The 23,728-nt window shown below is 45.0% G+C and overlaps 1 protein-coding gene across 8 annotated transcripts in view; it reads right to left on the bottom strand.

Moving 5' to 3' along the window:
- Positions 1 to 23,728, bottom strand: part of LOC112219149 (membrane-associated guanylate kinase, WW and PDZ domain-containing protein 1) — a 175,104-nt gene that overhangs the window by 33,747 nt on the left and 117,629 nt on the right. For 6 of the 8 annotated variants that reach the window (XM_042295521.1, XM_024380359.2, XM_042295517.1 and 3 more), the window contains exons 3-12: positions 20,422 to 20,541; positions 19,569 to 19,775; positions 17,937 to 18,147; positions 17,575 to 17,657; positions 16,110 to 16,145; positions 13,010 to 13,067; positions 12,090 to 12,193; positions 11,115 to 11,234; positions 10,361 to 10,546; positions 9,433 to 10,065 (exon numbers count right to left, since the gene is read on the bottom strand). In XM_042295521.1, the coding sequence (XP_042151455.1) occupies positions 9,433 to 10,065; positions 10,361 to 10,546; positions 11,115 to 11,234; positions 12,090 to 12,193; positions 13,010 to 13,067; positions 16,110 to 16,145; positions 17,575 to 17,657; positions 17,937 to 18,147; positions 19,569 to 19,775; positions 20,422 to 20,541 (1,758 nt within the window). The remainder of the gene's footprint in view (positions 1 to 9,432; positions 10,066 to 10,360; positions 10,547 to 11,114; positions 11,235 to 12,089; positions 12,194 to 13,009; positions 13,068 to 16,109; positions 16,146 to 17,574; positions 17,658 to 17,936; positions 18,148 to 19,568; positions 19,776 to 20,421; positions 20,542 to 23,728) is intronic. The other 2 variants (XM_024380374.2, XM_024380383.2) reach the window with 2 other exon arrangements.

The following is a 23,728-nucleotide window of genomic DNA, read 5'->3' as shown; positions in this document are numbered from 1 at the left end:
TAGGTGGGCGTGACAGTGGGTGTGGCCAATGGCTCAGTCACCAACTGATGATTTTACTCTGGGACGCAGAGACAAAACGTTGCTGATTTAAAGCTAATTTCCTGCAATTTTACCATGGGTTAGGTAGAAAACAAATATCCTTCAATCCTTTACATTTTGCCATGTTCTAATGCCATCTGAGTGACTCAAACATTATCACAAATCAATAGGGTCCACACCATGACAAAAATACTCCTGAACGCATCCTCTTTGGAATTTTAGATTCTCCCTGACTGTCTAGTTTTTATTTTGTTGATTGTTAGTTCTCAAAGATGATTTTATTTCAAAATATACACTCACTGGCCAAGTGTATTATGTACACCACCACATTCACCAAAATGGATGACTCCTGCAGACAGTGAGTCACATGGTGCTATATAAAGCAGGCAGACATGCATCGTGACATTCAGTTACTGTTTGATTGAGCGTTACAATGGGCAAAACGAGTGATCTAACCGATTTTAAAGTTGGTGATTGTTGGTGCCAGGTGCAACGGATCCAGTATCTCAGAAATGGCCGCCCTCCTGGGCTTTTCACACACGATAGTGTCTAGGGTTTACTGTGAATGGTGCGATAAACAAAAAACATCCAGTTAGCAGCAGTCCTGTGGGCGAAAACAGCTCGTTTACAAGAGGTGGAATGAGAATGACAAGAATCATGCAAGCTAACAGGCAGAACACAAATAGACAGATAACGGCGCAGTACAACAGTGGTGTGTAGAAAGGAATCTTGGAACGCACAACTCCTCGATCCTTGTCATGGATGGCCTATTTCAGATGACAACCACACCAGTTTCCACTCCTTTCAGCTAAAAACAAGAAGGTAATGGTCATTAATAAGAAGTTGGTCCTCCGTTTGCTGCTATAACAGCCTTCACTAGTTGTGGGAACTTGATTCCATTCAGCCAAAAGAGCACTAGTGGGGTCGGGCACTGATGTTGGGCGATTAGGCCTGTCTCGCAGTCAGCGTTCTAATTCATCCCAAGGGTGTTCGATGGGGTTGAGGTCAGGACTCTGTGCCGGCCAGTCAAGTTCTTCCATACCGATCTCGACAAACATTTCTGTTATGGACCTTGCTTTGCGCACGGGGACATTGTCATGCTAAAACAGGAAAGGGCCCTCCCCCTACTGTTGCCACAAAGTTGGAAGCACAGAATGGTCTAGAATGCCATTGTATGCTGAAGCATTAAGATTTCCCTTCACTGGAACTAAGGAGCCTAGCCCGGACCATGAAAAACAGCCTCAGACCATTATTTCTCCTCCAATAAACTTTACAGTTGGCACTATGCATTGGGGGAGGTAGCGTTCTCCTGGCATCCGCCAAACCCAGATTCGTCCATCGGAATGGTGAAGCGTTATTCATCACACCAGAGAATGCATTTCCAGTACTCCAGAGTAAAATGGTGGCGAGCTTTAATCCTAGGCTTGTGTGCGGCCGCTCTGCCATGGAAACCCATTTCATGAAGCTCCCGATGAACAGTTCCTGTGTTGATGTTGCTTCCAGAGGCAGTTTGGAACTCTATAATGAGTGTTGCAGCCGAGGACAGATCATTTCTACACGCTGCGCATTTCAGCACCCGGCGCACCCGTTCTGTGAGCCTGTGTGGCCTACCACTTCAAGCCTGAGCCGTTGTTGCTCCTAGACCTTTCCACTTCAGAATAACAGCACTGACAGTTGATCGGGGCAGCTCTAGCAGGGCAGAAATTTTACAAACTGACTTGTTGGAAAGGTATCATCCTATAACGGTGCCATATTGAAAGTCACTGATCTCTTCAGTAAGGCCATTCTACTGCCAATGTTAATCTATGAATATTGCATGGCTGTGTGCTCGATGTTATACACCTTACAGCAACGGGTGGGGCTGAAATAGCTAAATCCACTGATTTGAAGGGGTGTCCACATAATTTTGTATATGTTGTGCACTTTCTATCTGGTTTTAGTTGCTTAACTATTTCATATTCATTTTGACAAAATAAACACTTAGACAGCCCACCCAAGACTTTTTATGCAGAAAACTGGATATTATCAGACTGGCACACATCTGCTGTATGTAGTCTTAATCCCTGCTGGTCATGTCAGTCTCCGACCCTGTCCGTCCTCCCTCCCGCCATCGCTCAGCTCCGGGGGAAGAAGGAGTGTATGGTCCCTTCTCCTCCTCTGATATCCCTACATCCTTTCTCCCCTCTCTTTCCGCTCATCTGTTTTCTCCTCCTCTGATCCTCTGACATCCCTACATCCTTTCTCCCCTCTCATCTGTTTTCTCCTCCTCTGATCCTCTTACATCCCTACATCCTTTCTCCCCTCTCATCTGTTTTCTCCTCCTCTGATCCTCTGACATCCCTACATCTTTTCTCCCCCCATCTGTTTTCTCCTCCTCTGATCCTGACATCCCTACATCCTTTCTCCCCTCTCTTTCCTCTCATCTGTTTTCTCCTCCTCTGATCCTCTGACATCCCTACATCCTTTCTCCCCTCTCATCCGTTTTCTCCTCCTCTGATCCTCTGACATCCCTACATCCTTTCTCCCCTCTCTTTCCACTCATCTGTTTTCTCCTCCTCTGATCCTCTGACATCCCTACATCATTTCTCCCCTCTCTTTCCCCTCATCTGTTTTTTCATCCTCTGCGGTGGTTGAGATGCTAAGCCATAACAACAGCAGCAGATTGCCTGTGGTGGTGTATTGTCCAATAGTCCCAGCCTAACAAACAGGTGAATGAATGCCTTTAAAGCACCGGAATGGGACTCTGACAAGTCGACATCAACAGGTTAAATTATCTGGGCGAATAATGAGTGAGGCTATAGAGGGCTAGAGCTAGCCTAGCTCTCAGCTATTCTCCTCACAGTGGCTCTGCATGCCCTGCAAATTAATACAACAGATGCTGTCTGCACCACCTCTCCCATCCCTGCAGACTACTGACTGGTACACGCATTCCCAGACTAGCTTCAAGTAAATTACCGGGAAGCGTTAGTCAAGTGGGGCTAGAATGAATTATGTCAGCAAATCAGAATGTCTCAAAAGGTAGGTGAGAGAAATGAGCACATTAGACTAATGGAGGGATTGGCATCATAATGGCTTCTTTGATGAAAGCTAGAAATCACATCGCCTGGCCTCAAGAAGAATCCAGTGAGAATCTAGTGTTGTGTTGTGGAGCCAGTGAGCTAACCTGCAGTGTTGAGGGACTCACTCCCAGAGATGAGAGAGGAGGTGAGCAGTGCTGCATGCACAGGTCTTAAGGTCCTGAGATCCCCGGGATTGGACCGTATACTGTACGTGTGGGCAGGGATATGCAGACGAGACCAGACCAGACCAGACCAGACGAGACGAGACGAGACGAGGCCAGGCCAGGCCTCGTCTCGTCTCGTCTGCATATCCCTGCCCACACGTACAGTATACGGTCCAATCCCGGGATCTCAGGAGGCCGGGACGGACGGACGGACGGACGGACGGACGGACGGACGGACGGACGGACGGACGGACGGACAGACAGACAGACAGACAGACAGACAGACAGACAGACAGACAGACAGACAGACAGACAGACAGACAGACAGACAGACAGACAGACAGACAGACAGACAGACAGACAGACAGAGTGAGCAGAGTGAGCAGAGTGAGCAGAGTGAGCAGAGTGAGCAGAGTGAGCAGAGTGAGCAGAGTGAGCAGAGTAATTAAGACAGACCTGCTCGATCCTGCTCTCTGCGGAAGGGGCAGCCGATGTCTTAGCTGACTGATCCACACACACAAACACAACCCCGGAGCAGATCTCAGAATGAGGGGTCTGCCTGGAGAGCCAGGATCTGAGAGAGCAGTGCTGTATGACATGTCATAGAGCCATATATAATGAAAATGTCATATTTGTCCTACACATACATGACACTAATATAGGTTCACCACATGTTTTGAAGCAATCTTCTGCTGAGCAGTCCTCTCCTTTCCAGAGTAGTGGCACACGGCTCTTTATTAAAGAAACTGACAGCAGCAGTAAAATGTGCCTTAATAATATCAGCTCTGTCTTCCATCCATCACACAGTGAGGAATGACTCTCTCTAACCATCCCACCCGCACTGCTCTCCGCTCTCTGGTTCAGGGAGCTCCGGTTAAACAAAACATTTTGTTTTATTGACCATCCATAAAAAGCAGAGCATTAGGGCTGTAGCGTTGTATAATGGTGGTCATTATTAAAGCAACGTAGGAAGAGGAGGGGAGCAGTTTGTGAGAGCAGAGTGCTCAGCCAATGTCCTGTTCCCTTTCTGAACACTTAGCTTTACACGGCTGATGTTCAGGTCTTTCAGTTCCACAAATTCAGCTCCAATGCCAGTTAAGACCACTCTGTATGTCTGTGGAAACAATCCAATTACCTGTCTCTGTCAGTGTGAGTCAGGGCTCTTTGTGAAGGTGGGTTCTTGATAGTGGGTACTGTCTGGGGATTGGAGTGAGAGACCACTCTGGTTCAATCATCCCCCTCATGCACAGTATCTTCTATTCAGATCTTTTGTGAGACAGTTTTTCTAATCATGTGTCAAAAGCCCGGCCCAGAGTTCTCATTAGAACGTTTAACTGACACACAGACAGTCTCATCCACAAGCATGCATGAACTATGAGGGTGCCACAGGGTTCAATTCTCAGGATGACTCTTTTCTCTGTATATATCAATGATGTCACTCTCGCTGCTTGTGATTCTCTGATCCACCTCTATGTAGACTACACCATTTTGTACACAGTTGAAGTCAGAAGTTTACATACACCTGAGCCAAATACATTTAGACCCGGACATTTCATCCTAGTAAAAATTCTCTGTTTTAGGTCAGTTAGGATCACCACTTTATTTTAAGAATGTGAAATGTCAGAATAATAGTAGAGAGAATTGATTTATTTCAGCTTTTATTTCTTTCATCACATTCCCAGTGGGTCAGAAGTTTACATACACTCAATTAGTATTTGGTAGCATTGCCTTTAAATTGTTTAACTTGGGTCAAACGTTTCAGGTAGCCTTCCACAAGCTTCCCACAATAAATTGGGTGAATTTTGGCCCATTCCTCCTGACAGAGCTGGTGTAACTGAGACAGGTTTGTAGGCCTCCTTGCTCGCACATGCTTTTTCAGTTCTGCTCACAATTTTTCTATCGGATTGAGGTCAGGGCTTTGTGATGGCCACTCCAATACCTTGACTTTGTTGTCCTTAAGCCATTTTGCCACATCTTTGGAAGTATGCTTGGGGTCATTGTCCATTTGGAAGACTCATTTGCGACCAAGCTTTAACTTCCTGACTGATGTCTTGAGATGTTGCTTCAATACATCCACATCATTTTCCTGTCTCATGATGCCATCTATTTTGTGAAGTGCACCAGTCCCTCCTGCAGCAAAGCACTGCCACAACATGATGCTGCCACCCCTGTGCTTCACGGTTGGGATGGTGTTCTTCGGCTTGCAACCCTTTTACCTCCAAACATAACGATGATCATTATGGCCAAACAGTTCTATTTTTGTTTCATCAGACCAGAGGACATTTCTAAAAAAATAAATACAATCTTTGTCCCCAATGGCAGTTGCAAACCGTAGTCTGGCTTTTTTATGGCGGTATTGGAGCAGTGGCTTCTTCTTGCTGAGCGGCCGTTCAGGTTATGTTGATATAGGACTCGCTTAACTGTGGACATAGATACTTTTGTACCTGTTTCCTCCAGCATCTTCACAAGGTCCTTTGCTGTTGTTCTGGGATTGATTTGCACCTTTCGCACCAAAGTAAGTTAATCTATAGGACACAGAACTCAATCCTGAGCAGAATGACAGCTGCTTTGTCCCATGGTGTTTATACTTCAATACTATTGTTTGTACAGATGAACGTGGTACTTTCAGGCATTTGGAAGTTGCTCCCAAGGATGAACCAGACTTTTTTTTCTGAGGTCTTGGCTGATTTATTTGGATTTTCCCATGATGTCAAGTAAAGAGGCACTGAGTTTGAAGGTAGGCCTTGAAATACATCCACAGGTACACTTCCAAATGACTCAAATGATATAAATTAAAAGATCTCAACCTTTAAGTCTTTACTTAAGACTCATCTCTTCAGTAAGTCCTATGATTGAGTGTAGACTGGCCCAGGAGTGTGAAGGTGAACGGAAAGGCTCTGGAGCAACGAACCGCTCTTGCTGTCTCTGCCTGGCAGGTTCTCCTCTCCGCTCCCCACTCTGCCTCTAACCCTATTACAGGGGTTGAGTCACTGGCTTACTGGCACTCTTTCATGCCATCCCTAGGAGGGGTGCATCACTTGAGAGGGTTGAGTCACTGACGGATCTTCCTGTCTGGGTTGGCGCCCCCCCTTGGGTTGTGCCGTGGCGGAGATCTTTGTGGGCTTTACTCGGCCTTGTCTCAAGATGGAAGGTTGGTGGTTGAAGATATCCCTCTAGTGGTGTGGGGGCTGTGCTTTGGCAAAGTGGGTGGGATTATATCCTTCCTGTTTGGCTCTGTCCGGGGGTATCATCGGATGGGGCCACAGTGTCTCCTGACCCCTCCTGTCTCAGCCTCCAGTATTGATGCTGCAGTAGTTTGTGTGTCGGGGGGCTAGGGTTAGTTTGTTATATCTGGAGTACTTCTCCTGTCTTATCCGGTGTCCTGTGTGAATTGTAGTATGCTCTCTCTAATTGTCTCTTTCTTTCTCTCTCAGAGGAGGACCTGAGCCCTAGGACCATGCCTCAGAACTACCTGGCATGATGACTCCTTGCTGTCCCCAGTCCACCTGGCTGTGCTGCTGCTCCAGTTTCAACTGTTCTGCCTGCAGCTATGCTACCTGTCCCAGACTTTCTGTTTTCAACTCTCTAGAGACAGCAGGAGCGGTAGAGATACTCTTAATGATCGGCTATGAAAAGCCAACTGACATTTACTCCTGAGGTGCTGACTTGCTGCACCCTCGACAACGACTGTGATTATTATTATTTGACCATGCTGGTCATCTATGAACATTTGAACATCTTGGCCATGTTCTGTTATAATCTCCATACTCCTTCCGTGGCCTCCAACTGCTTTTAAATGCTAGTAAAACTAAATGCATGCTCTTCAACAGATTGCTGCCCACATCCGCCCGCCCGAGTAGCATCACTACTCTGGATGGTTCTGACTTAGAATATGTGGACAACTACAAAAACCTGTCTGATTAGACTCTAAACTCTCCTTCCAGACTCACATTAAGCATCTATAATCTAAAATTTGATCTAGAATCTACTTCCTATGCTGCCAAACATACCCTAGTAAAACTGACTATCCTACCAATCCTTGACTTTGGCGATGTCATTTACAAAATAGCCTCCAACACTCTAGTCAGCAAACTGGATGTAGTCGATCACAGTGCCATCCGTTCTGTCACCAAAGCCCCATATACTACCCACCACTGCAACCTGTATGCTCTCGTTGGCTGGCCCTCGCTACATAGTCGTCGCCAAACCCACTGGCTCCAGGTCATCTATAAGTCTTTGCTAGGTAAAGCCCCGCCTTATCTCAGCTCACTGGTCACCATAGCAACACTCAAACGTAGCACACGCTCCAGCAGGTATATTTCACTGGTAATCCCCAAAGCCAACACCCACTTTGGCCACCTTTTCTTCCAGTTCTCTGCTGCCAATGACTGGAACGAATTGCAGAAATCACTGAAGCTGGAGACTCATATCGCCCTCTCTAACTTTAAGCATCAGCTGTCAGAGCAGCTTACCGATCACTGCACCTGTACATAGCCAATCTGTAAATAGCACACCCATCTACCTCATCCCCAGGCAGTTAACCCACTGTTCCTAGGCCGTCATTGAAAATAAGAATTTGTTCTTAACTGACTTGCCTAGTTAAATAAAGGTTAAAAAAAATAAATAATAAATAATAATATATATATATATATATATATATATATATAGTTTTTTTTTTCTCCTTTGTACCCCAGTATCTCTACTTGCACATTCATCTTCTGCACATCACTCCAGTGTTTATTTGCTAAATTGTAATTATTTCACCACTATGGCCTATTTATTGCCTTACCTCCCTAATCTTCTACATTTGCACACACTGCACAGATTTTTCTATTGTGTTATTGACTGAATGTTTGTTTGTGTAACTCTGTGTTGTTTTTGTCGCACTGCTTTGCTTTATCTTGGCCAGGTCGCAGTTGTAAATGAGAACTTGTTTTCAACTGGCCTACCTGGTTAAATAAAGGTGAAATAAAAATAAAATGAACGCACGCACGCACGCGCACACACATACATACATCACAGTTAGGATGGTAGAAATTTTGAAACCACAATTGGATCTCAATGCAACTTTGTGTGATACCTATAAAGTAACAGACATATAGACTATAGTGTAGACAGTGCAGTGTCAGAGAGAGAAAAATAAAGAGAGAAAGACAGAGAGAGAGACACAGATATTTAAAAAAGACACAGAGAGAGTGAGAGAGAAAGAAAGAGAGAGACAGTGTGACAGAAATGAGACAGTAACACAGAAAGACCCACAGGAGGAACTGAAGAACCCAGCTATATATTCATGAGACTTTCTGACCTGGAACAAGATCTACACTATCTCTCTTTACTGCTCTGGATTTTCTCTCACTCTCCAAATGTCTCTTCCACTAACAATCTCTGCAACCATCTCTCACATTCTTTCGGTATTCATATTATCTCCATTCACCCACTAAGTTCCCTGTGTTGCTTCTCTCTATGTCTTCCACATAAACTAGATTCCCATCTCCCCCTCACCTTTCCATGCTTAGTTAAATAAAGGTTAAATGTAAAAATAAAAAAATAAGAAAAAATAACACAAGCCTTGTTTTAGGGCTAACCTTAATTAACCCTACCCATTTTTTTGTGTGTGAATTGTTTGCATGTTTTAGCAACTTCCGGATTCATGACAATGGTGATGGAGAGAAGAGGCGGGAGTAAGAGGCAGGCTTGCCAATTAGAACTCAGATCTCAGCATATCATGAGTCTATGTCTTACCTCCACCTATCAGATCTCAGCATGTCGTGGGTCTATGTCTTACCTCCACCTATCAGATCTCAGCATGTCGTGGGTCTATGTCTTACCTCCACCTGTCAGATCTCAGCATGTCGTGGATCTATGTCTTACCTCCACCTATCAGATCTCAGCATGTCGTGGGTCTATGTCTTACCTCCACCTATCAGATCTCAGCATGTCGAGGGTCTATGTCTTACCTCCACCTATCAGATCTCAGCATGTCGTGGGTCTATGTCTTACCTCCACCTATCAGATCTCAGCATGTCGTGGGTCTATGTCTTACCTCCACCTATCAGATCTCAGCATGTCGAGGGTCTATGTCTTACCTCCACCTATCAGATCTCAGCATGTTGTGGGTCTATGTCTTACCTCCACCTATCAAATCTCAGCATGTTGTGAGGCTATCTTACCTCCGCCTCTCTGCACCAGCATGCTGACCTCACTTCCTTTGGGGCACTTGCTGAGCAGGTCCACCACTTGGTTGTGGCTCATGCTCTGGACGTTCCTCTTGTTCACCTCTACGATAATGTCCCCCTCCTTCAGGCCCCTGCAGCGGGGGTAGTCCACTATCTGTTTGACCCTCTGTCCTCCCCCTGCAGGGCTGTCTGCGATGGTGAATCCAAAGCCTTTGTCTCCCTTCTCCATGTGCACTGTGATCAGCTCCGGCTGCGTCGCTATGGATGACGCCAGCGTCACAGAGTCGCTGAGGTAACCGTGCGAGCTGTTGGACGCCACCTCGGCGGAGGAGGGACTGTGTGGTCTCGACTCCCTCATGCCATTAACGGGGCCCCCAGTATGGCTGCCGTGGCTGGACGGGGAGTCGTAGCTATCCTGGCCATTGACGATGATGGGCTCCTTGTCCACAATGGCCACGGAGGTCACCATGCTGGTGTTGGGGTCGTCGGGGTCAAAAGGAAGGGGGTAGCCGCGGCACAGCTCTAGGTTGACCATGGAGCCAATATGGATGGACTGGAAGACCTTCACCACCTGGGCGTGGGTGTAGCCTAGCACGCATGTGTCATTGACACTCACGATCACGTCACCTGAGGGGAAGAGAAGAAGAAATTAATGTCGGATAATTAGCTCCATGTCAAAAACTAAAATCTGGGAAGTAACAAACTGTAGAACGCCTACAGTACACTATAAAACCTACACCAGTCAAGTGTCACCAATCCAAATCCTGGAGAGCACCAGATTCAGCTAATAAACCAATCAATCAACCTTGATTAGTCAATTGTTTTACTTCGGGTTGGAACAAAAGCCTGCACACTCTGTAGCTCTTAAGGAGTTGGTGAACACCTCTTAAAAGTGACAGGTACGGATAGAGCGGCGGCCCACCTGTCTCCATCTTGCCGTCGAGGGCAGCAGGCCCGTCCAGAACCAGACTCTTGATCTGAAGAAACTCATCAGGCTCGTCGCCCCCGACAACGGTGAAGCCGAACCCCCGGTGGCTCTTCCTCAGTTTGGTGTTGATGAAGGTTCCCTTTAGCTCTGCTGGGTTCCGCGTGAAGAAGGGCTTCCCTCCTGTAAAAAAAACACACACACACACACACAAGCATTACACACCTTTCATAAGAACCCGTTGATCTCATGTGCAGTGCTAACCAAAGAAGGAGGGGCTATCCTACACAGTCTTGGCTCTGGATCAGTAAGGGCTCTGTGAGAGATGTGTTGATGTGACGAGCTCCATGAATCATAAAGAGACTGATTATGATTGATAGATTAATTAGGCTAAGAGGGATTCAAAGAGCTAGGGGGTACCAGCCTGTCTGTGCCTGAGAATGGGGGTAATCCTATGGTAAATCCCCCAGACTGTGCCCCAGCCTCAGCCTGTGAGGCTGCTATCCCCTATGGAGAGCTACACTTTTGGGTAGAGAGGGAGAGGGGAGAGAGAGATGGAGAGGGGGAGAGAGAGGGAGAGAGGGAGGAGGAGAGAGCGGATGGGGCAGAGAGAGTGTGAGAGGCAGAGAGAGAGGAGATAGGGGTTGAGGGAGTAAATTGATGAAGGAACAGGAAACACATCCACTGTGTTGCAGAGGGAAATGGACCAATACCCTCATGAAACTAGGATATTAACCTGGCCAGGACTTACGTTTGGGCCCGATGAGGGGCGGCAGTGGGGGTCCAGCCTGGGGATCCCTGTAGGTCTCCTGGTGGTTGGCGGTATAGCTGGCCAGAGGGGCACCAGCAAGGGTGGCGTCCTCTATCCATTCTGGAACAACAAAGGGCATACTTCCTGTCTCTGGTGCCTGTACAGTTACACCGATTCCTTATGGTTCCTCACAATGGGTGGCTAGGAAACTACTGTACTGCATTGAGCCACAATGGCTGCCAATGAAAGTAATACCACGTAATCCAATCTCTGACAGATCTAAATGGCAGCCTCACTGTGTAATGTATCAGAGGCTTAAGTCTTCATTAATATTCTCAGTATTAAGATTCAATCAATGAAAGAGTAAAAGTCTTCACAGATATTGAGCGTACAGAGATATTGACCTTAAAGGAGGAAAAGTCAGCAAGTAATCAAGTCAGAAGCGTATTTAGCTGAGCCTGCAGAAGGGGGATCAATAGCCTGGTCCCTAGTGGTGTGACCTGCATGTCTAGGGAAAATCTGAGTGACTTCGTACATCTAATATAGAAAGAGGTAAACCCAGGGCACACTCAGACTTAAACCACTTGTCCTGAAAAACCTTTCACTGGGAGAGCAAGACCCAGAAAGAATTCAAATATAGGGTTACATTTACATTGCTGAAAACACTCTTCAATGTATAATTGTCAAACCCAAACTTACCTAGAACTGCACACTTCCAAAATTATTCACTTAAGCACAAATCCTTCGGAGAGAGAATCAGTGACACTTAAAATATTGCCAAATTAAACCAAAAAGACCTCTCTTCAAGGCCATTAAAATAAATCATAGGTATGCCTTTATGGTTTCTCAATAGCAAATCATAAAGCGCCAGAAGCAGAGTAGAGCAGAGCAGAGCAGCAGGACAAAGAGACAGACAGACACGATCACAGACATGAAGAAAGAAAGGAATGACGCCCGGCGGGGCTGGAAACGAACCTCGGATGTAGCGCTCACCTTCTGGTGGCTGCTGTTGCTCGAGCTGCTTCAGCCGCTTAGCCTCCAGTATAGGGTTCTCATACTGGGTCTTCCTGTTAATGTGACTGAGAGAGGGAGGGAAAAGGGGAGAATGAGACAGGAAGGGAGAGGGATAGAGAAAGATAATTGAGTCAGTGAAAAGTAGAGCGTAAGTAAGAACAAGGGGGATAATAAAAGGAAAGAAATGAGATCAAAAAGAGAAAGAAAAAATAACAGAAGAAAGCCAAGGGGATCAGGCAAGGGATGGAGAATAAGGGATAAAGATTGAGTTAGAGAGGCCGGGATGAAAGAGTGAACACAACACACAGATAGACAAAGTCTCTCGTGGCCTATGCTCCAGGAGCCAAGGGCTCAAGTCACGGAAGTCAAGTCTGGTACAGACAATGCTCTGGTGGATCAGAGGAGACCGAGACGACAAGGCCTGAATATCGACAGCATCACACAATCACTGAGGAGCACTGCTTCAGGAGGTTAACACCACCACCACAACCACGTCATACCACAACCCGACAAGGAATTAAAGGAGCAGTACACCATAAGGAAATTACACTTCAAACAGTATGGAAACATTATGCAATTATGCATTAAACAGGAAACAATAGGAATAATGTATATGGAAAATCTCAGAAAACAAAACTGGGCATCTGCCTCGAAGGTATTGCTATTAATGCACAGCCCCAAGGGTCTCTCACTAGATGAGAAACCCTGTGTCTAAATCATCATGACGGCAACAAAATGGCCTATAATCCCCAAAACAGCCTGCATTTGATGTTGTTTTGCAATGTTGCAGGGCACTGCTCAGAGTTAAATGCATTGTAAATGTACAGTACAATGAGGTCATTTTAAATGCGACAGATGTGTGTGTGTGTGTCACGACTTACTCCACATAGTAAACACCATAGACTGGGTCATCTATTTTCTCCCAGCCTGTTGGCAGCTCTGGAAGAGAGGTAGAGAGAGGAGGAAACGGCACGTTGTTAGAGATGGTGCTCGTTGTTAAGACAGAAGGTCACTGAATACCTTTTCCTACCACACACAGCCTGTCAGTCACTGGGGAGTGAGCAGGACTCCAGAGGCTGTCTGGACCTGGCTCTTGGCTCCTGGCAGGACACGGCTGGCATTTAACACATCAGATAGACACTACGGGGGGATTTGACCGATCATGATCAACACCAGACGCTCAGATGGCGAAGAGGAGCTGGCGGTATGTGTGTGTGGTGGTCTAAATGTCAAATTTGGTTTAAAAATGTGTTGTTTAAATATGTCACGTGAAGATATCTTTTCTTAATGTTCATGGCAGTAAGGGAATCTGATGTACAACGTTGACCGACATCGCTGATGTAGGCGTGGTGTGTATATAATGGTATTCAATGTTGTCCTTGATTGTTTTATCACTGTCTGTCGCATGGCATTGTAGAACTTCACGAACTCGATCATGTATTTATTCACCGCGGTCAAATTCATTGATGATGAGTTGTGTGAGAGGATGTTTTTAAATTTTGTGTGTAACCAGGGACACTGCTGAGAATGAACGCCATAAATGGCCTGACAACACAGCCATAACATGAGACCAATTAAATCAGAACTTTTTAGATAGAGACATGCATTAGTCATCTGTGAAGGCTGCTACATTGATACAGTCTAAGTATGTCTCAGTACGGCAGAGCAACTCATTATCTCTCCATACAGAGTAGTGTGATTAAAACAGCAGAGATGGAGTTAGCTAGCTACTGTACCAATGGCTATAGGGAAACGCCAGAGTGCTGTAATTGGTTACAAACAGATGTGTATAACTGAGTCCTCCACTGTACAGTATCAGTCCTGCATCTCATTAGCCTCAGCCTATTACCTCAGCCTATATTCTGACGAGTGGTGTACACTTTCCCTCCACCAGCTTTAGAGGATTTGGAGTCAAGGTGTTAAGCCCGAGGGGGGGGATCACTCTGTATTTCACACCAGAGTGTCTGTATTTCTTTTTTGAATGTACTTTATTTATAGATTTTCAGATTTGAGAACAAAAAGAAAAACAGTGCAACAAACCCAACCCCTCATTCACCCACCCGTTCAGCCATCCCACCCACCCACCCACCCACCCACCCACCAGTGGCAGTATTTCTAAAGGAGATCCTGCCTGTGTGTTATTATTGCTGGGTGCCAGAGCCATCACGTCACTGCTGGGCTTGCTGATACTGAGTGGGTGTAGTGGGATGAATCTGACACTTCAAAAAGATCTCCCCTCTCCACGCTCCCCGGATGACCCCCACGCACACTCCAGCTCAAGGGTGACTAAGGTGACAAATTGTCGATTAAGCTTTTTGTATCTCATTCTGTCTTCCTGACTATTTGATTGCTCCTGAGCGAGGAGCTGCACTACAGGGGCCATACGTCTGCAGTCCTATACACAACTGGAGTAATTGCCTTTCATAATCAATACGTATTGACTGTGTTCATCCAATCTGAGCAATGGTATTAACAATGGCTGCTCCTACCTTGGCTGCTGTTCACCACATTGAGGAGGCTAAACACTGGTCTAGGATCTGTTCACCCTCACTTATCTCAGACCTAACCTTAAACCAGGGATGTTTTCATGTCTCCCTAGCAATTAATTGATATCACTGATTGACCTGGTATTGCACACTCCTGGTTTCTCAGGTATAATTCAATCTCTGATTAATAGAAAATAACAAACATCCTCAAATACTGATGACATTGGAGGATTGTGACTATTCACCCAAGTATTCCTCACTGAAATAGAATAGTGGGTAGTAGTTTTCTGAGCCCATCTCAGAGCCATGGCTGTTTAATAACCTCTAGTCACTACCCATCCCGCATGCGGGAGCGTAATCATCGACTGACACTAATTAGCATAACGCAACGGACATAAATATTCCTAGAAAATATTCCTATTCATGAAAATCACAAATGAAATATATTTAGACACAGCTTAGCCTTTTGTTAATTACCCTGTCATCTCAGATTTTCAAAATATGCTTTATAGCCAAAGCTAGACAAGCATTTGTGTAAGTTTATCGATAGCCTAGCATAGCATTTTATCCAGCTAGCAGCAGGTAACTTGGTCACGGAAATCAGAAAAGCAATCAAATTAAATCGTTTACCTTTGATGAGCTTCGGATGTTTTCACTCACAAGACTCCCAGTTAGATAGCAAATATTCCTTTTTTCCAAAAATATTATTTTTGTAGGCGAAATAGCTGTTTGTTCTTCACGTTTGGCTGAGAAATCGCCAGGAAATTGCAGTCACGAAAACGCCTAAAAATATTCCAAATTAGCTCCATAATATCGACAGAAACATGGCAAATGTTGTTTATAATCAATCCTCAAGGTGTTTTTCAAATATCTATTCGATAATATATTCCCCGGGACAATTAGTTTTTCAGTAGGACTGATTGGAATAATGGCTACCTCTGTATTTTACGCGAGAGTCACTCTGGGAGCCATCAGGTGACTACTTACACAATGTATCCGCTTACGGGTATTCTTCAACATAAATGCGTAAAACTACGTCACAATGCTGTAGACACCTTGGGGAATACGGAGAAAGAGTAATCTGGTTGATAGCCCATTCACTGCTCAATAGGGCCGCATTGGAACGCAGCACTTTCAAAAATTGAGGCACTTCCGGGTTGGATTTTTCTCAGGCTTTCGCCTTCAACATCAGTTCTGTTATACTCACAGACAATATTTTTACAGTTTTGGAAACTTTAGAGTGTTTTCTATCCCAAGCTGTCAATTATATGCATATTCTAGCATCTTGTCCTGACAAAATATCCCGTTTACTACGGGAACGTTATTTTTCCAAAAATGAAAATACTGCCCCCTAGTCACAAAATTAAAGCTGATGTTATAAGCTGTAAGAAGCCAGGGTGACATTGTCACTGAAGCAGTACAGGATGCATGTTATACAGTAGCCAGGCTTCCCAGAAGACACAGCGGGGGGAGGGGAGAAAAGAAAGAGGCCTACCTAGCTCACTGTCCAGCTCTTCTGTGTGTACCCCTTCTTCTCCAGGAGAAAGCCATCAGGCCAGGAAAGAGAGAGTGGAAGACCAAGTGTGGGGGGTGAAGAGACAGGGGGGGAAAAAGGAGAGGGAGCAGGGAAGAGAAAGAGAGAGAGCACCAGAGGGTTAGAAATTGATTTTGATTCCAAGCCTCAAGCAAGCTGAGAGCAGCAAAATTTGGCTCCATACATTGTAAAAACATAATGTGTTTGGAATGGTTTGCTCCCGAGTTGCGCAGAAGTCTAAAGAACTGCATCGCAGTGCTAGAGGTGTCACTACAGACACTGGTTAGATTCCAGGCTGTATCACAACCGGCCGTGATTGGGAGTCCCATCGGGTGGCGCGCAATTGGCCCAGAGTCGTCTGAGTTAGGGTTTGGCCGGGGTAGGCCATCATTGTAAATAAGAATTTGTTCTTAACTGACTTGCCTAGTTAAATAAAATGATAAATACAAATCAAATAAATAATAAGCTAAATCCAAGCTAAATCTACACTAAAATCACTTCATGCATCTTGCCTATATCTGTCATATCTTTATGTTGGCCACGGTCTGTAACATAACGTTAAACACACTTCCTACTTTGCCATTGGGTGACACTGTTTCATACTTACTAAAGCTTTCGAAAAAACAGCTCCAGAAATCAATAGGTGCATTAAAGTGAAATAAATGTGTCATACCAGAGAGACAGACATACATTATAATACTGAACTGAACATTTTAGGTTGGGGCGGGTGAAAACAGCTGCCACTAAATATGAATCATAGTTCAGGCACCATATGCTTGACAATATGAATAATCTCTCCATCTATCCTGTGTCCTCATGCAGCAGTTTGAGAGGACAGAACTAATAGGAGCCATCTCATCAACAGAAGTACCTCAGAACACATGTAGAGGACACATGGTGGGGGAGAGGAGGGGAGAGAGAGAGACAGGAGGGAGAGATAGGAGGGAACAGAGAGGAGGGAACAGAGAGGAGGGGAGATAGAGATGGGGAGATAAGAGGTGGGGAGAGGAGAGGAGGGGAGGGGAGAGAGAGGAAGGAGGAGGGGAGAGAGATAACAGGAGAGAGAGGAAGGAGAGGAGGGAGTGGAAGGGAGAGAGAGGAGGGGAGAGAGATGAAGGAGAGAGAGGCAGATGAAGTGCTAGTGTTTTGAGTGGGTGGGTGGGCTTGTATTTGCTCCTCTACAGTTCAAGGTACATATTTTATTGATGCTAGATGATGCAAATAACCCAGTCAGTCCTTCAGGCTGCCAGGGCGTCTTGCACAGACGTTACCGCAGGCAGGCAGCACACGAGAGACCAGAATATTACTCTGTCTCATCTCACACTATGGTGGCTCAAGTCTGCCATCTGCAGGCCACTCATGGAATCACAGATGTGACAGACAAGCATCTGATTTCACACACACACAGAGCCTGTGGTGGACGTACCATCATCTTCACATTCTTCCAGAGGTTTGGGAGGCTTGTCCAGGCAGCGTGGGTCGATCCAGGAAGTGGTTTTTGTGTTGTGGCTATAGATAGACACACATGACAGAATCACAGACAGAAACATTGTTCTGACTGGGAAGGCATCAAACACTCACTGTCTGAAAAACACCCTCACTTCCATGGCTAAATATGATACACACTGTGAAGTAATCAGACTCAGTGTTAAAGGCAAGTGTCAAAGGTAGAATGTGGCACAATTTTTCTTGAGAAGATTGTAATTTAAATGTACTATTATGGATGTTGGGTATAGAGCCATGTTATAGAGTGTGTTATGGGGCGTAACGTGTGCATAGGATACATACTCTATAAAGTAGAGCTCTCCGTTCTCGGTGTAGGCCATCTCCCAGTTGTCAGTTAGAGGTCCCAGGGGGTCCTCTTCTGTGGGAGGATGGCTGAGGTGTATGTGTGTCTGCTGAGAGTCCTCCGTGGTGGATGACAATGTGCTGTTCACACCGTAGGACGGGGCGTTCTCACGCGGGGCGTAGGGGTGCTCGTCAGGTTCACTCGAGTCTCCTGTGGGGGGGAGGGTGGCGGGAAGGGGAAAACATGTGTAAACAAAATGCACAATGCACACATTCTGTGGCAATGACACTATAGTTTGGTGGCCTTTCGGTTACAAGTCCAACGCTCTAACCACTAGGCTAACTGCCGCCCCAGGTATCAGGCTGAGTTTTGACAGATACAAATCTGTCGTTCTGCCCCTGAACAAGGCAGTTAACCCACTGTTCATAGACCGTCATTGAAAATAAGAATTTGTTCTTAACAGACTTATATATAATAAAAAATATAAAAAATTCTGTCTAGTAGTTTAGAGGTAAAGGAATCTCTCTCCCTTTGCTGAAGGGTAAGGGTCAGTTAATATGACCCAATCACAAATGAAATACCAATACCTACATATACCAGGAGAGTGGAGGAGAATAGATTTTTTTGAAAGCACTGATATTCCAATACAAAAGAGAAAAACTAACAACGTAGTACTCTCATATGAAAAATATGGAACATTACCAAACACAACAGTCACCAAACACCAATCACAACATGTAAAAAAATAGCAATCACAACATGTAAAAACACAGCAATCACAACATGTAAAAAAACAGCAATCACAACATGTAAAAAAACAGCAATCACAACATGTAAAAACAGCAATCACAACATTTAAAAACCAGCAATCACAACATTTAAAAACCAGCAATCGCAACATGTAAAAGTCACATATACGTGACTCATACATGTAGACCGACCTGTGTTCACGAGCCTAGTATTTCTAGAAAAATATTTTTGATCTATTGCAAATACAAAAGAAAACAGTGAGATGTTAGATGAAAACTGATAAAGAACACACACACACAGAGAAGAAAAAAGAAAAACACTTCTACAACACAGTTCTACAAGTAAGAAAATGATCACGCTCCTGTTCACAAGTACATTGAGTGGATACATATTCATTCTCTCAAACAGCACATGTCAAATCATGTTGTATTAGTGACCATTAACAACTTAATTCAGACAGAAACAGACAGAAAGCCACCATACTGGTATCAAACATCACCCCTTGACTGTATTTACATCTTGCTTTACAGCCTTGTTCTAGAATTGAAAAAAATGCACAATACTCCAAAGCAGAAATGGGTTTAGATGTCTTTCAGAAACATTGACTAGCTATTTATGTAGGTAGCTATCAAGTAAACGCAATGATAATGTGGCACTATTTTATTTTTTCTGCTCTCAGATATACAGTGGCGGATGTAGACTGAACAACCAACTAACCACTCACCACACAAAGGACCACTTGTATCCTGCACTCTTTCCCCTAGCCCAGCAGTCTCTCCCTCCCTCCCTCCCCCTCTCCCCTACCCCCTGTCTTCCTCCCATTCTCCTTTTCCCTCACCCACTCTCTAACAGTCTTTCCCTCTCCCTCCTCTCTCTCTTACCTGTTAAACTACTGTTCATCTCCGGGAGTTCCTCGTCCTCCTCCAGGTCTACAGGCACTATTCCAGCATTTTGCATCTCATTGTAGGACTTGGTGCGTCGGGGAGTGGAGTGCTGGGAGCCCGGGAGGCTGTCTTGCAAAGCATCACTGGTAATCACTTTCCCACTAGGGGGCTGCCTTGGCGGCTTGGGTGTTCCATAATAGTTACCTAGGCAACAGGAGGACATTAGCATGTTTAGAATAAAAGGAGGGAAGGAATAAAGAGGAAGGCGGGAGAAGAGGGGGGTATAATCACAGTCTTTGTATGCAGATGAGGGGACTAAGAAGGCATGACCACAGAGTTTGGGATTTGTAGTCTAGTGCATTCTATTGGAGGAAGTGAGGAGGCTGTTTGTTTCCTCTGGGTGAGTGGAGCATTGTCTAGGCCCACTGATCAAGCTACAGTGACTGAACAGCCACTTCATTAAATGTGCATGTGAATGAATGGTATTTATGCATGACATGTGTAATGCTCCACAGGTGTTGATTGTGATTCTTCGCTATTAAAATATACACAATACTGAAAGTTGCTTGCTAACAATGGCAGACACCTTCCCCTTCTCTCACGTCTTCGACCCCTTTCACACCGAACATAATGCCAGGGTAATGATGACTTTATCCTGTGGGAATGGGATTATACACACAGGGTGTGAATCCCTTGTAGTCTTGACTACTAAATGCAGAAGCCTGTTTAATTAAAAAACTCCTAGTACACTCACCTCCAGAGATATACAGCACACTACACCCACATAGAGTAAATACCAAAGTAAACAACTTGTCCAGGATTCAACTGATGACCTGCTGCAAATAGTTACCTTCATATGCTCCTATTTCCAGAAGGGTCCCACTCTGCTCCAAAGCCAGAAAGTCCTCCACAGGCAGGAAGTTGTAATCTATTCCAGGGACCTCTCCGTCACGTGGGGGGCGGGTTGTACCTGAGGAGCCAATAAGAGAGTGGAACGGGTCAGACAACCAAGAAGATAAGACAATGTTAGGTGATATTATTAATGTATATTATATATACATCAATATTAATGAAGCCTTCCACACAGGAAATGTGGCTAAAATTGGAGTGAGATTAACTCAGATATATGCTCCAATATAAAGCATGTTTAAATAGTCAGTAGTTAGGTTTTCATCCAATTGACAAAAGATTTTCATACGAATATTCTAAAATCCGAAATAAAAATGATGTGTCAATTTTTCCATCAGAGAAATGTTTCCATCATATCTCTGAATCCTGGCTTAGGAAGGCCACCAAGTTAGAACTGTTGCAATCTACTGCAGAGAGTCTGCAAAGTTCTGTCATGCTATCCAGGTCTGTGCCCAAACAGTTCGAGCTTCTACTTTAAAAATCAACCTTTCCAGAAATAAGTCTCATTGTTGCCGCTTGTTATAGACCCCCCACAGGACACCATATGTGAATTAATCACCCCCTATTTATCTTCAGAGTTTGTACTGTTAGGCGACCCAAACTGGGATATGCTTAACACCCAGGCCGCCCGACAATCTAAGCTCGATGCCCTCAATCTCATACAAATTCTTATGGAACCTACCAGGTACAACCCCAAATCCGTTAACACGGGCACCCTCATCCTGGCCAACCTGCCCTCTAAATACTCCTTTGCTGTCTTCAACCAGGATCTCAGTGATCACTGCCTCATTGCGTCCGTAATGGGTCCGCGGTCAAACGACCACTCCTCATCACTGTCCAACGCTCCCTATAACACATCAGCAAGAAGGCCCTTCTAATCGGCCTGGCCCGGGTATCCTGGAAGGATATTGACTTCATCCTGTCAGTAGAGGATGCCTGGTTATTCTTTAAAAGTGCTTTCCTCACCATCTTAAAAAAGCATGCCCCATTCAAAATATGTAGAACCTTGGTTAACTCCAAACCTGACTGCCCTTGACCAGCACAAAAACATCCTGTGGCGTACTGCATTAGCATCGAATAGCCCCTGCGATATGCAACTTAGGAACCAATATACACAGGCAAATAGGAAAGCAAAGACTAGCTTTTTCAAACGGAAATTTTCATCCTGTAGCACAAACTCCAAAAATGTCTGGGACACTGTAAAATCCATGGAGAATAAGAGCACCTCCTCCCAGCTGCCCACTGCACTGAGGCTAGGAAACACTGTCACCACCGAAAAATCTACAATAATCGAGAATTTCAATAAACATTTCTCTACGGCTGGCCATGCTTTCTATCTGGCTACCCCTACTCCGGTCAACAGCTCTGCAACCCCCACAGCAACTTGCCCAAGCCTCCCCCATTTCTCCTTCACCCAAATCCAGATAGCTGATGTTCTGAAAGAGCTGAAACATCTGGACCCCTACAAATCAGCTGGGCTAGACAATCTGGACCCTCTCTTTCTAAAATTATCCGCCACAATTGTTGCAACCCCTATTACTAGCCTGTTCAACCTCTCGTATCATCTGAGATCCCCAAAGATTGGAAAACTGCCGCAGTCATCCCCCTCTTCAAAGGGGGAGACACTCTAGACCCAAACTGTTACAGACCTATCTATATCTATCCTATCGTGCCTTTCCAAGGTCTTCAAAAGCAAAGTTAATAAACAGATCACCAACCATTTTGAATCCCACCGTACCTTCTCCGCTATGCAATCTGGTTTCCGAGCTGGTCATGGGTGCACCTCAGCCATGCTCAAGGTCCTAAAAGATATCATAACCTCCATTGATAAAAGACAATACTGCCGTATTCTCGACCTGGCCAAGGCTTTCAACTCTGTCAATCGCCATATTCTTATCGGCAGACTCAACAACCTTAGCTTCTCAAATGACTGCCTCGTCTGGTTCACCAACTACTTCTCAGACAGAGTTCAGTGTGTCAAATCGGACAGCCTGTTGTCCGGACCTCTGGCAGCCACAGGGTTCAATTCTCAGGACGACTTTTTTCTCTGTATACATCAATGATGTCGCTCTTGCTGCTGGTGATTCTCTGATCCACCTCTACGCAGACGACACCATTCTGTATACATCTGGCCCTTCTTTGGACACTATGTTAACAAACCTCCAAACGTGCATCAATGTCATACAACTCTCCATCCGTGGCCTACAACTGCTCTTAAATGCAAGTAAAACTAAATGCATGCTCTTCAACCGATCGCTGCCAGCACCTGCCCGCCCGTCTGGCATCACTACTCTGGCCGGTTCTGAATTTGTGGACAATTACAAATACCTAGGTGTCTGGTTAAACTGTAAACTCTCCTTCCAGACTCATATTAAGCATCTTCAATCCAAAATGTAATCTAGAATCAGCTTCCTATTTCGCAAACAAAGCATCCTTCACTCACGCTGCCAAACATACCCTCGTTAAACTGACTATCCTACCGAACCTTGACTTCGGCGATATCATTTACAAAATAGCCTCCAACACTCTACTCAGCAAAGTGGATGCAGTCTATCACAGTGCCATTCGTTTTGTCACCAAAGCCTCATATACTACACACCACTGCGACCTGTATGCTTTTGCTGGCTGGCCCTCGCTTCATATTTGTTGCCAAACCCACTGGCTCCAGGTCATTTATAGATCTTTGCTAGGTAAAGCCCCACCTTATCTCAGCTCACTGGTCACCATAGCAGCACCCACCCATAGCACACGCTCCAGCAGGTATATTTTGCTGGTCACCCCCCAATGCCAGCTCTTCCATTGGCCACCTTTGGAACGAATTGCAAAAATCACTGAAGCTGGAGACTCATATCTCCCTCACTAACTTTAACCATCAGCTGTCAGAGCAGCTTACAGATCATTGCACCAGTACATAGCCCATCTGTGAATAGCCCACCCAACTACCTCAACCCCATATTGTTATCTTTTTTGTTTGCTCCTTTCTCTACTTGCACATTCATCTTCTGCACATCACTCCAGTGTTTAATTGCTAAATTGTAATTATTTCGCCACTATGGCCTATTTATTGACTTACCTCCCTAATCTTACTTAATTTCTACACACTGTATATAGACTTTTCTATTGTTTTATTGATGGTACGTTTGTTTATTCCATGTGTAACTGTGTTGTTTGGGTGACACTGCTTTGATTTATCATGGCCAGGTCACAGTTGTAAATGAGAACTTGTTCTCAACTAGCCTACCTGGTTA

The sequence above is a fragment of the Oncorhynchus tshawytscha genome, linkage group LG02, assembly GCF_018296145.1.
Source record: "Oncorhynchus tshawytscha isolate Ot180627B linkage group LG02, Otsh_v2.0, whole genome shotgun sequence".
NCBI lineage: Eukaryota > Metazoa > Chordata > Actinopteri > Salmoniformes > Salmonidae > Oncorhynchus > Oncorhynchus tshawytscha.
The sequence above is the reverse complement of the archived record's forward strand: the minus strand, read 5'-3'. Positions and strand labels throughout refer to the sequence as shown.